The sequence below is a fragment of the Quercus robur genome, chromosome 12 (assembly GCF_932294415.1).
Source record: "Quercus robur chromosome 12, dhQueRobu3.1, whole genome shotgun sequence".
NCBI classification, from domain to species: domain Eukaryota; kingdom Viridiplantae; phylum Streptophyta; class Magnoliopsida; order Fagales; family Fagaceae; genus Quercus; species Quercus robur.
Window position 1 is genome coordinate 39,214,878 of NC_065545.1, and position 13,289 is coordinate 39,228,166.

General features: G+C 35.0%; 3 protein-coding genes across 4 annotated transcripts; all 3 read right to left on the bottom strand.

The window, feature by feature from the left end:
* Positions 1-975: 975 nt before the first annotated feature.
* On the bottom strand, positions 976-2,189 carry LOC126710494 (glycine-rich cell wall structural protein 1.8-like). Of its 2 annotated transcripts, XM_050410972.1 has the most exons (2): positions 1,736-2,189; positions 976-1,564 (listed from the first exon to the last, which is right to left on the bottom strand). In XM_050410972.1, the coding sequence occupies exons 1-2, from the start codon at positions 2,124-2,126 to the stop codon at positions 1,170-1,172; spliced, it is 786 nt and encodes a 261-aa protein (XP_050266929.1). In that variant the 5' UTR covers positions 2,127-2,189; the 3' UTR covers positions 976-1,169. The 2 variants fall into 2 exon arrangements, with proteins under 2 accessions (XP_050266929.1, XP_050266928.1); XM_050410971.1 differs by having other exon boundaries at positions 976-2,189.
* Positions 2,190-5,555: 3,366 nt separating this feature from the next.
* On the bottom strand, positions 5,556-6,587 carry LOC126710496 (glycine-rich cell wall structural protein 1.8-like). The gene has a single exon (XM_050410974.1). The coding sequence runs from the start codon at positions 6,527-6,529 to the stop codon at positions 5,747-5,749; it is 783 nt and encodes a 260-aa protein (XP_050266931.1). The 5' UTR covers positions 6,530-6,587; the 3' UTR covers positions 5,556-5,746.
* A 5,437-nt stretch (positions 6,588-12,024) lies between these two features.
* Positions 12,025-13,056, bottom strand: LOC126710495 (glycine-rich cell wall structural protein 1.8-like). The gene has a single exon (XM_050410973.1). The coding sequence runs from the start codon at positions 12,996-12,998 to the stop codon at positions 12,216-12,218; it is 783 nt and encodes a 260-aa protein (XP_050266930.1). The 5' UTR covers positions 12,999-13,056; the 3' UTR covers positions 12,025-12,215.
* Positions 13,057-13,289: the final 233 nt, after the last annotated feature.

The following is a 13,289-nucleotide window of genomic DNA, read 5'->3' on the forward strand; positions in this document are numbered from 1 at the left end:
TCAAAATGTTTTTATTTTTTTATGTTGAAATGACAAATTATGATTGGCGTACAGTAGAAATGATAGGCTAAAGTACAAACTATATTCATAAAGTTTGGGATCTTTGGATTTTACACTCTAAAATTTCAGAATTTAGATTTTATCCCAAAATGTTTTTTTTTCTTTTTTTGCATAAGCAGCCATTTTATCTATATTTTTTGTTAAGTGCCAAATAAACTTACTACGCGTGTTTAGTTAATTCAATAAATGATGTCACATAATTTTCATTATGCCATTACATTTTATTTGAAAATAATATGACATCATTTGATTGGACAAACTAAGTACGCGTGATAAGTTTATGTCACACATAATGGAAAATATAAATTAAAGTGCTGTTGATACAAATAAAATATAATTTTAGCTAGTAAAATCCAAATTCTAAATCTTCAAGGAGTGAAATTCAAATTGTGAAATTTTAGAGTGTAAAATTTAAATCGTCTAAACTTTAGGAGTGTAGTTTGCATTATAACCAAAATGATATCATTGATAGTCTCATATAACAGTAATGTTACAATTGTTACAACTTTTCACCTCAAATGTTATGGAAAAAGTTGTGAAATTTATTTTGTGCACTGGTGGTTACAAAATAGCGTACTCTTGCATAAACAATAGTCACTTGTATTTTTTTAGGAGTAATGATACTCAGATACTCTTTATTACAGACTCATAACATACACTATCATATGAATTGAAATCGAATTTTTAAAATATGATTTCATAAGATAATATGTATTGAGGGTGTAATGAATATGTAATAAGATTTTGCAATTTTCTAGTGGGTAGTTTAAATGTAGTTACATTCGTAAAAGCCTTTTAGAATGATTATTAGTACCATGCACGTAATTAACTTTGGTACAGTACTCACATCTATTTCTTATTTTATTTACACTAATTCAGTTGAGATTTTGATTATTTAAATGCATCAATCATAAATTAAAAGCAGAAAAAGAAGAATGCATATTCATTAGTCATAATAATTAAATACAGCTTCTTGAGAGCATTAATCCGGCCTTCATACAATACTTATGATGAATTATAAGCTATCATCTTACCCATGCTAATCTTTTTATTATTATTTTTTGGTTCATATTAGAGTAAGAGACGCATTCTGATATAGAGAAGAAATTTTAAGGGGCGTAGCCACCATGGCCACCACCCTCTCCACTCCCACTGCCTCCTCCGTATCCACCCCCATGTGCACCTCCTGCACCATAGGCACTGCCACCGCCGCCACCAGAACCAGCGCCACCTCCACCACCTCCACCATGACCACCAGCAGCTCCACCACCAGCACCTCCTCCAGCTCCTTCACCACTGCCATACCCACCTCCACTTGCTCCTCCTGCACCATAACCTGCTCCACCGCCCCCACCACTCCCACCGCCACCTCCTCCACCATATCCACCACCACTTGCTCCTCCAGCACCATAGCCGCTACCAGCACCTCCTCCTTCACCGCTTCCATAACCAGCACCATGCTCTCCTCCTGCACCATATCCAGCACCACCACCACCACCACTTCCTCCACCACCTCCACCACCGTATCCAGCCCCATGTTCTCCACCTCCACCATATCCACCACCACTTGCTCCTCCAGCACCATAGCCGCTACCAGCACCTCCTCCTTCACCGCTTCCATAACCAGCACCATGCTCTCCTCCTGCACCATATCCAGCACCACCACCACCACCACTTCCTCCACCACCTCCACCACCGTATCCAGCCCCATGTTCTCCACCTTCACCATATCCAGCACCACCTCCTTCCCCACCACCACTTCCATATCCAGCAGCACCACCAGCTGCCCCACCTCCACCTCCACCTCCACTTCCACTTCCACCGCCACCGCCACCACCATGTCCACCCGCACCTCCATATCCTGCACCACCACCTTGTCCACTCCCTGCACCACCTCCATAGCCAGCACCAGTACCCCCATGTTCTCCTACAGCTCCATGAACAACAGTGCCATAGCCAACATGCACATTTCCATTTTCAAGGGTAAGAAGGGCTCGAGTTGCAGAACAAATACCTAAGCCCAACAGAGCAAAGAAAACAACACTAAACACTTTCTGAATCGCCATGGGAAAATATCAATGTTGGAATAATCCCACAAGCTTGAGTTAGAATGGTATGGAAGGTGGGGGTATATATAGGAACGGGATGGGGGTCCAAAAGCGCGTCTACATCACAAAGAGTGGTTGAAGCGCACGGAAAAAGGTATTTTTGGAGTCCCACATGGTGCCGGTGGTCCAATACAATATTGGTTTCACTCACACTAGCGACTCACCCATTAGTGTGATTTTGCTGTCGCCCACATTCTCGCAAATATGTTAACCCAAATCTTGCATAGACCTAATTATAATTTGATGGATTTTTGATGTCCAAAAAAAAAAAAAAAATGTCTTTGATGGATTTCCGACTCATTGATATCCTTTTCACACCAATGGCTAACGTAGTTTTTATTGATTTATTCATTTTGTGGTGGATAGTATATACTAATTAAAAAAATGACCACGTACGTACGTTAAGAGAGCAACTAGTTCGGTTATTTTTTGAGCCATATGCATGTACTGTATATTATAATGTTTATATGATCTTTGCAGGTTTGCTTTTCGTTCAAAGTGTGTGTATAATATTGTGATTCATGTATCATAATTACATTTGTTTACATGACTTCTCTAATGGCAATAGCTGATAATGTGATTTATCTGAAAGTAGTTAGCTCCCGAAATAAGCCATAAAAAGTAAATTAATTCTGTACTTTTTTTTAGTAGTAAGACTGTAAGAGCATATTTCAGCTTCTTATTTAACTTTAATCTTCTTGAAGTGTTGATCTAAGATATCTTATGGTCATAATGTACGTATAGAATGATTGGGTGCCAGTCCTAATTATGTACAACTTATTCTGGTAAATAAAGTGCATGAACAATTGAACATAACTTAGCATTTATATATTAAATGGAATATGGAGTTAAGCATAGCTTACATCCATTTTTTTAAAGTAACATGGCAATTTCAAACTAGCCTCCAAAAATACTTACGCAAAATAAAGGGTTTTTTCAAGGCACTTTTTTTGAAAAATCTCAAGTTTTTATGTTAAAGGGAATTTAGGAAAAATCTCATGAGTTTTTGGTGGAAAAAAATTCCCTGGAAGGATTTTTAGTGAAATTCTCATGAGTTTTCAATAAAACCTCGTGGAAAAACTTCTTTGGAAAACTTCGATAACACTTTTGAATTTAAACCCTCTTTAAAAAAAAAATTATAAACACTTTTCGTAAACAAAATTTGAAACCATTTGAAAAAGATGTTTGTTTCAAACAATTTATTATGGGAGTATGAAATTGCCATGTTAACTAAGAAGATAGCATGCAAACTCATGCATGTCCAAGGGAAGAAAATCAAATAACAATGAAAATTATGCCTACTAATTTATATAAACTTCAAGGATAGTATTATTTATAAAAACCTTGAAGGAGAATGTCATTTTGTTTCCATATTTTTGGTATGATTTTAAAAATAATAAAATAAAATAAAATATTATGTTAGGAAAGTTAGACATGAACTTATTTGTCAAATCCAAAGAGGAGTGTTATTTTGTGAATGGTTTGGAGGTAGTGTCATTTCATGATATCTTTACTGAAATTGGTGTAATTTATCTTTTTTTTTTTTTTTTTTTTTTTTTTGGGTCAAATAATTGTAAAGAGGAGAGAAGGGGAGGATAAAGCCTATTGGTGAACTCCCAAATGAGTACCAAGAAATTGCCATGTTTGTTTCCATATTTTTGGTGAACTCCCAAAATTTGAAACCATTTGAAAAAGATGTTTGTTTCAAACAATTTATTATGGGAGTATGAAATTGCCATGTTAACTAAGAAGATAGCATGCAAACTCATGCATGTCCAAGGGAAGAAAATCAAATAACAATGAAAATTATGCCTACTAATTTATATAAACTTCAAGGATAGTATTATTTATAAAAACCTTGAAGGAGAATGTCATTTTGTTTCCATATTTTTGGTATGATTTTAAAAATAATAAAATAAAATAAAATATTATGTTAGGAAAGTTAGACATGAACTTATTTGTCAAATCCAAAGAGGAGTGTTATTTTGTGAATGGTTTGGAGGTAGTGTCATTTCATGATATCTTTACTGAAATTGGTGTAATTTATCTTTTTTTTTTTTTTTTTTTTTTTTTGGGTCAAATAATTGTAAAGAGGAGAGAAGGGGAGGATAAAGCCTATTGGTGAACTCCCAAATGAGTACCAAGAAGAGATTCTTAGCCGAGTTCTCTAATCTCTGAAAGGCACATTAATAGTGTGATGCTTCAGTTTCCATTTTTAGCTTTTAATTTTTATCTTTTATATTTTATGTATAGCTTTTTAATACATTACATTTTCTTTTCTTTTTTTCCTTCACTTTTTTTCAAGGTACAAGTATACTTAAATAGACTTTCAGCAAAACAAAATAAGTTATTCTCAAACGGACCCTAAAATTGTTTCAAAACAAAAAGGCTATATGCAACAAATTTCAAAATGTTTTTATTTTTTAGGTTGAAATGACAAATTATGATTGGTGTACAACAGAAATGATAGGCTAAAGTACGAACTATACTTTTAAAGTTTGGGATCTTTGAATTTTACACTTTAAAATTTCAGAATTTAGATTTTACCCCAAAATGTTTTGTTTTGTTTTTTTTGTTTTTTTTTTGCATCAGCAGCCATTCTATCTATATTTTTTGTTAAGTGCCACATAAACTTACTACGTGTGTTTAGATTGTTCAATAAACTGATGTCACATAATATTGATTATGCCACGACATTTTATTTGAAAATAATATGGCATCATTTTATTGGACAAACTAAGTACGTGTGATAAGTTTATGTGACACTTAACGGAAAATATAAATGAAGGGACTGTTGATACAAATAAAATATAATTTCAGGTGGTGAAATCCAAATTCTAAATCTTTAGGGAGTAAAATCTAAAATTTGAAACTTTAGGGTATAAAATTTAAAACCGCCTAAACTGTAGGAGTGTAGTTTGCATCGTAGCCAAAATGATATTATTGATGGTCTCATATAAAAGTGATGGTACAATGGTTACAACTTTTCACCTCAAATGTTATGGAAAGAGTTGGGAAATTTATTTTCTGCATTGGTGGTCACAAAATATTGTACTCTTGCATAAACAATAGTCACTTGTATTTTTTTGGGAGAGTCAGATACTCTTTATTACACACTCATAATATACACATTGCCATATGAACTAAAATCGAGTTTTAAAATATGATTTCATAAGATAATATGTATTGAAGGTGTAACGAATATGTAATAAGATTTTTCAATTTTCTAGTGGGTAGTTTAAATGTAGTCACATTCTTAAAATCCTTTTAGATTATTATTACCATGCACGTAATTAACTTTGGTACAGTACTCACATCTATTTCTTATTTTATTTACACTAGCTAATTCAGTTGAGATTTTGATTATTTAAATGCATCAATCATAAATTAATAGCAGAAAATGAAGAATGCATATTCATTAGTTAATAATTAAATACAGCTTCTTGAGAGCATTAATCCGGCCTTCATACAATACTTATGAATTATAAGCTATCATCTTACCCATGCTAATCTTATTATTATTATTTTTTTGGGTTCATATTAGAGTAAGAGACGCATTCTGATATAGAGAAGAAATTTTAAGGGGCGTAGCCACCATGGCCACCACCCTCTCCACTCCCACTGCCTCCTCCGTATCCACCCCCATGTGCACCTCCTGCACCATAGGCACCGCCACCGCCGCCACCAGAACCAGCACCACCTCCACCACCTCCACCATGACCACCAGCAGCTCCACCACCAGCACCTCCTCCAGCTCCTTCACCACTGCCATACCCACCTCCACTTGCTCCTCCTGCACCATAACCTGCTCCACCGCCCCCGCCACTCCCACCGCCACCTCCTCCACCATGTCCACCACCACTTGCTCCTCCAGCACCATAGCCGCTACCAGCACCTCCTCCTTCACCGCTTCCATAACCAGCACCATGCTCTCCTCCTGCACCATATCCAGCACCACCACCACCACCACTTCCTCCACCACCTCCACCACCGTATCCAGCCCCATGTTCTCCACCTTCACCATATCCAGCACCACCTCCTTCCCCACCACCACTTCCATATCCAGCAGCACCACCAGCTGCCCCACCTCCACCTCCACCTCCACTTCCACTTCCACCGCCACCGCCACCACCATGTCCACCCACAGCTCCATATCCTGCACCACCACCTTCTCCACTCCCTGCACCACCTCCATAGCCAGCACCAGTACCCCCAGTTTCTCCTACAGCTCCATGAACAACAGTGCCATAGCCAACATGCACATTTCCATTTTCAAGGGTAAGAAGGGCTCGAGTTGCAGAACAAATACCTAAGCCCAACAGAGCAAAGAAAACAACACTAAACACTTTCTGAATCGCCATGGGAAAATATCAATGTTGGAATAATCCCACAAGCTTGAGTTAGAATGGTATGGAAGGTGGGGGTATATATAGGAACGGGATGGGGGTCCAAAAGCGCGTCTACTTCACAAAGAGTGGTTGAAGCGCACGGAAAAGGTATTTTTGGAGCCCCACATGGTGCCGGTGGTCCAATACAATATTGGTTTCACTCACACTAGCGACTCACCCATTAGTGTGATTTTGCTGTCGCCCACATTCTCGCAAATATGTTAACCCAAATCTTGCATAGACCTAATTATAATTTGATGGATTTTTGATGTCCAAAAAAAAAAAAAGTCTTTGATGGATTTCCGACTCATTGATATCCTTTTCACACCAATGGCTAACGTAGTTTTTATTGATTTATTCATTTTGTGGTGGCTAGTATATTCTAATTAAAAAAATGACCACGTACGTACGTTAAGAGAGCAACTAGTTCGGTTATTTTTTGAGCTATATGCATGTACTGTATATTATAATGTTTATATGATCTTTGCAGGTTTGCTTTTCGTTCAAAGTGTGTGTATAATATTGTGATTCACGTATCATAATTACATTTGTTAACATGACTTCTCTAATGGCAATAGCTGATAATGTGATTTATCTGAAAGTAGTTAGCCCCCGAAATAAGCCATAAAAATTAAATTTATTCTGTACTTTTTTTTAGTAGTAAGACTGTAAGAGCATATTTCAGCTTCTTATTTAACTTTAATCTTCTTGTAGTGTTGGTCTAAGATATCTTATGGTCATAATGTACGTATATAATGATTGGGTGCCAGTCCTAATTATGTACAACTTATTCTGGGAAATAAAGTGCATGAACAATTGAACATAACTTAGCATTTATATATTAAATGGAATATGGAGTTAAGCATAGCTTACATCCATTTTTTTAAAGTAACATGGCAATTTCAAACTAGCCTCCAAATAAATACTTACGCAAAATAAAGGGTTTTTTCAAGGCACTTTTGTTGAAAAATCTCAAGTTTTTATGGGAAAGGGAATTTAGGAAAAATCTCATGAGTTTTTGGTGGAAAAAATTCCCTGGAAGGGTTTTAGTGAAATTCTCATGAGTTTTCAATAAAACCTCTTGGAAAAACTTCTTTGGAAAACTTTGATAACACTTTTGAATTTAAACCCTCTTTAAAAAAAAAAAAAAAAATTATGAACACTTTTCGCAAACAAATTTTGAAACCATTTGAAAAAGATTTTGTTTCAAGCAATTTTATTGTGGGAGTATGAAATTGTAATGTTAACTAAGAAGATAGCATGCAAGCTCATGCATGTCCAAGGGAAGAAAATAAAAAAACAATTAAAATTATGCCTACTAATTTATATAAACTTCAAGGATAGTATTATTTATAAAAACCTTAAGGGAGAATGTCATTTTGTTTCCATATTTTTGGTATGATTTTAAAAATAATAAAATAAAATATTTTGTTAGGAAAGTTAGACATGAACTTATTTGTCAAATCCAAAGAGAAGTGTTATTTTGTCAATGGTTTGGAGGTGGTGTCATGTCATGATATCTTTACTGAAATTGGTGTAATTTATCTTCTTCTTCTTCTTTCTTTCTTTCTTTCTTTCTTTCCTTTTTTTTTTTTTTTTTTTTTTTGGGGTCAAATAATTGTAAAGAGGAGAGAAGGGGAGGATAAAGCCTATTGGTGAACTCCCAAATGAGTAACAAGAAGAGATTCTTAGTCCGAGTTCTCTAGGGGGTGTTTGGTAGGTAAGTTCAAACACACTTTTGAGCATTTTAAACAACATTACACATATTTTCACATATTTTTTCACTCATATGTATATCAAAAACACCCAAACAATATTACTCAAAATCCTTTATCAAACACCCCCTTAATCTCGTAAAGGCACATTAATAGTGTGTTTGGCTTCAATTTCAGTTTTTAGCTTTTAATTTTTATCTTTTATCTTTTATGTATAGCTTTTTAGTACATTACATTTTCTCATTTTTTTCTCATTTTTTTTCCACTTTTTTCAAGGTACAAGTATACTTTAATACACTTTCAACAAATCTAAATAAGCTGTTCTCAAACGGACCTTAAGAGTGTTTCAAAACAAAAAGTCTAGATACACAACAAATTTCAAAATGTTTTTATTTTTTATTTTTTATTTTTAAATCACAAATTATGATTAGTGTACAGTAGAAATGATAGGCTAAAGTGCAAACTATACTCTTAAAGTTTGGGATCTTTGAATTTTACCCCAAAATGTTTTCTTTCTTTTTTTTCTTCTTATTTATTTATTATTATTATTATTATTATTATTTTTTGCATCAGCGACCATTCTATCTATATTTTTTGTTAAGTGCCACATACGCTTACTATGTGTGAGAGACCTCGACAAAAAAGTGTCCCTCAAAAAAGAGATTCGGGTACCTTTTAGGACACCTCTCTTTTTGGGTAAGTGGTATAGAATCGCCACATTTTTTTTTTTTTTAAAAAGAAAAAAAAATACATGACTGAATTGTTCTCTTCATTAATTGAATAAAAATTACATATTTGAAAAATTAAAAAGTTACATAGTTTTGGGTCTTAGTTACAATCTATCAAATATTTACATGGCTTCTTGTCTTAGTTACATTCTACCCAAAACAAACAAAGATAAGACTAGATCTACTTAACCAATGACCTAAATCCGGAGGCTAGGTTACGGAATGGAAAGGTGTTAGGCACCCATTCCGCTCAGACAAAGTTTGGTCTTCTAGACTCTTATGACCAATGTACCATTTAGTGCATGTCATGAATGATATGTTGAACATGTGAAACAAAAACTAGATCACACAAATTTATTTATGAATGAAATCTCTTTTTTTTTTTTTTTGATTGGTAAAAAAAATGGATTTTGATTTGTCAAAATACCATATTTGTTTTGTAGTATGTAGAAAAAAGTGGGTTTTAAAGATAAAAATTCAGATATGTTTTTATTACATAAAATAAAGTCTTTTGATTTAAAAAATATCAGATTTGTTTTTATTGTTAAAAAGAATGAAAAAGAACTTTTTCAAGAAGAGAGTTTTACTCACAATATGAATTTATGCAATCATGAATTAAAACAAACACAAACATAGTAGTACATGATCTCTTTCTTTATTTCAACAACTTGCATGTATTAAAAAAATCAGATTTGTATTTTAAGAAAGATACAAATCAGTTTTGATTTGAAAAAAATTTAGATTTGCATCTCATAAAGATGCAGATCTCTTTTTGTTTGAGAAAAATTTCAAATCTACATCTAAAAAAGATACAGATCTGCTTTTATATTAAGAAAAATTCAGATCTACATTTAGAAAAGATGCAGATTTGTTTTTATATTGAGAAAAATTCAGATCTACATCTAGAAAAGATGCAGATCTATTTTTATGTTTGAGAAAAATCCAGATCTACATATAAGAAAAATGCAGATCTATTTTATTTAAAGAAAAAATCCAAATCTACACCTAATAAAGATATAAATCTATTTTATTTTAAGAAAAAGAAACGTTCACATGCAGATTATTGACATTCAAGAAAGAGATTACAATAATCATATAAAAAAAAAAAAACAATCATGCTGTAAACAAAACAACCTTTAAAAATTCATGTTATGGATATTTGAAAAAGAAAGAGGTATAACATGCATCATCACATCATAAGAAAAAGGGTTAAGAAACAACTTCTTGCATGAGCACTCTTTGTTCTTGAGAGGATCTTTTAGGGTTCAAAGAAATTTATGAAATTCTCTTTGAAACCTAAAAACCCTAATTTAAACAACAACACTCAGAGCGTAAAACATATCCTAAAACACTCAGAAAATATGGGCAATTTGAGAGCCTAAAACATATCCTAGAGCGTAGAAAAAAAAGGTACTGAATTATGAGGTTCAGTCTCTATTTATAGAGGCCAGAAAATTCTAAAAAATAGGCACGAACGATTAGGGTTTGAATCCGAATGCATCCTTTTGCGAAAAGATCGAAAAAAGGTGTACCTTATCGTCACCCAAAAGTTGTTGGGCCAAAACCCAAAAGATGCTAATTTGGCACTTTTGGACAGCACTCCAAAAGTGCCGAATGGCCCTTTGGACTCCGAACACTCTTTTGTGTTCGGGTGCCGTTTGAACTCCTCTAGGGTTTTTTGGCCGATCCTTGTACCTAGACGTGTTTTCATTCTCCGTCTATGATTTTTCATCTCTTTTTTGGATAATTCAGGCTATTTAAAAACAATTATCTTGTATATAAATATCTTAAAATAAATCTTAATAAAGTTCAGATTATCCACAATTTTATTGTTATTTAATCATCCCTTTTATTTCTATGCATGCAATCATATTTTAAGCACTAATTATCAACCAATCACAAAATTATCTAATTAATTTTAATTGTTTAACCAATCAAAATTAATTTAAATTGATCATGTGTGGTCGATTCTACCTAGACATAATGCATGTTGACCTTGCAAACTTGATCATGCAATACCTTTCAATCCAATGGTCTGATTTGAAAACCGAAAATACCATTGCGACCGTTAGAATCTCAAGATCATTTTTATAATATGCAATGAATGACATGATGCATGTAATACAAATACAGAATGATGCGTGCAATGCAAGAAAAATTAATGTATGTGATGCAATTATGATTATTTGGGTACATGGATGGTCATTCGAGTCATTCTCCTTAATTAAATTATGGGTGCAAATTTGGGTGTCTACATTACGTACGAGTGTTTAGTTCATCCAATAAAATGATGTCACATAATTTTCATTATGCCACAACATTTTATTTGAAAATAATATGGCATCATTTTATTGGATAAACTAAGTACGCGTGATAAGTTTATGTGACACTTAACGTAAAATATAAATGAAGGGACTATTGATACAAATAAAATATAATTTCAGGTGGTAAAATCCAAATACTAAATCTTTAAGGAGTAAAATCTAAATTTTGAAACTTCAGAGTGTAAAATTTAAAACCGTCTAAACTTTAGAAGTGTAGTTTGCATCGTAGCCAAAATGATGTTATTGATGGTCTCATATAAAAGTGATGTTACAATTGTTACAACTTTTCACCTCAAATATTATGGAAAAAATTGTGAAATTTATTTTGTGCATTGGTGGTCACAAAATAGTGTACCTTGCATAAACAATAATCACTTGTATTTTTTTAGGAGTAATGATAGTCAGATACTCTTTATTACACACTTATAATATACACACTGCCATATGAATTGAAATCGAGTTTTTAAAATATGATTTCATAAGATAATATGTATGGAAGGTGTAATGAATATGTAATAAGATTTTCCAATTTTCTAGTGGGTAGTTTAAATGTAGTTATATTCGAAAAAGCCTTTTAGATTAATGATTATTATTACCATGCACGTAATTAACTTTGGTACAGTACTCACATCTATTTCTTATTTTATTTACACTAGCTAATTCGGTTGAGATTTTGATTATTTAAATGCATCAATCATAAATTAAAAGCAGAAAAAGAAGAATGCATATTCATTAGTCATAATAATTAAATACAGCTTCTTGAGAGCATTAATCCGGCATTCATACAATACTTATGAATTATAAGCTATCATCTTACCCATGCTAATCTTTTTATTATTTTTTTTTGGTTCAAATTAGAGTAAGAGACGCATTGTGATATAGAGAAGAAATTTTAAGGGGCGTAGCCACCATGGCCACCACCCTCTCCACTCCCACTGCCTCCTCCGTATCCACCCCCATGTGCACCTCCTGCACCATAGGCACCGCCACCGCCGCCACCAGAACCAGCACCACCTCCACCACCTCCACCATGACCACCAGCAGCTCCACCACCAGCACCTCCTCCAGCTCCTTCACCACTGCCATACCCACCTCCACTTGCTCCTCCTGCACCATAACCTGCTCCACCGCCCCCGCCACTCCCACCGCCACCTCCTCCACCATGTCCACCACCACTTGCTCCTCCAGCACCATAGCCGCTACCAGCACCTCCTCCTTCACCGCTTCCATAACCAGCACCATGCTCTCCTCCTGCACCATATCCAGCACCACCACCACCACCACTTCCTCCACCACCTCCACCACCGTATCCAGCCCCATGTTCTCCACCTTCACCATATCCAGCACCACCTCCTTCCCCACCACCACTTCCATATCCAGCAGCACCACCAGCTGCCCCACCTCCACCTCCACCTCCACTTCCACTTCCACCGCCACCGCCACCACCATGTCCACCCGCACCTCCATATCCTGCACCACCACCTTGTCCACTCCCTGCACCACCTCCATAGCCAGCACCAGTACCCCCATGTTCTCCTACAGCTCCATGAACAACAGTGCCATAGCCAACATGCACGTTTCCATTTTCAAGGGTAAGAAGGGCTCGAGTTGCAGAACAAATACCTAAGCCCAACAGAGCAAAGAAAACAACACTAAACACTTTCTGAATCGCCATGGGAAAATATCAATGTTGGAATAATCCCACAAGCTTGAGTTAGAATGGTATGGAAGGTGGGGGTATATATAGGAACGGGATGGGGGTCCAAAAGCGCGTCTACATCACAAAGAGTGGTTGAAGCGCACGGAAAAAGGTATTTTTGGAGTCCCACATGGTGCCGGTGGTCCAATACAATATTGGTTTCACTCACACTAGCGACTCACCCATTAGTGTGATTTTGCTGTCGCCCACATTCTCGCAAATATGTTAACCCAAATCTTGCATAGACCTAATTATAATTTGATGGAT

What these genes read in the sequence shown, in the direction of transcription:
- LOC126710496 (XM_050410974.1), bottom strand. Translation starts at nt 6,529, where the DNA reads ATGGCGATTCAGAAAGTGTTTAGTGTTGTTTTCTTTGCTCTGTTGGGC.
- LOC126710494 (XM_050410971.1), bottom strand. Translation starts at nt 2,126, where the DNA reads ATGGCGATTCAGAAAGTGTTTAGTGTTGTTTTCTTTGCTCTGTTGGGC.
- LOC126710495 (XM_050410973.1), bottom strand. Translation starts at nt 12,998, where the DNA reads ATGGCGATTCAGAAAGTGTTTAGTGTTGTTTTCTTTGCTCTGTTGGGC.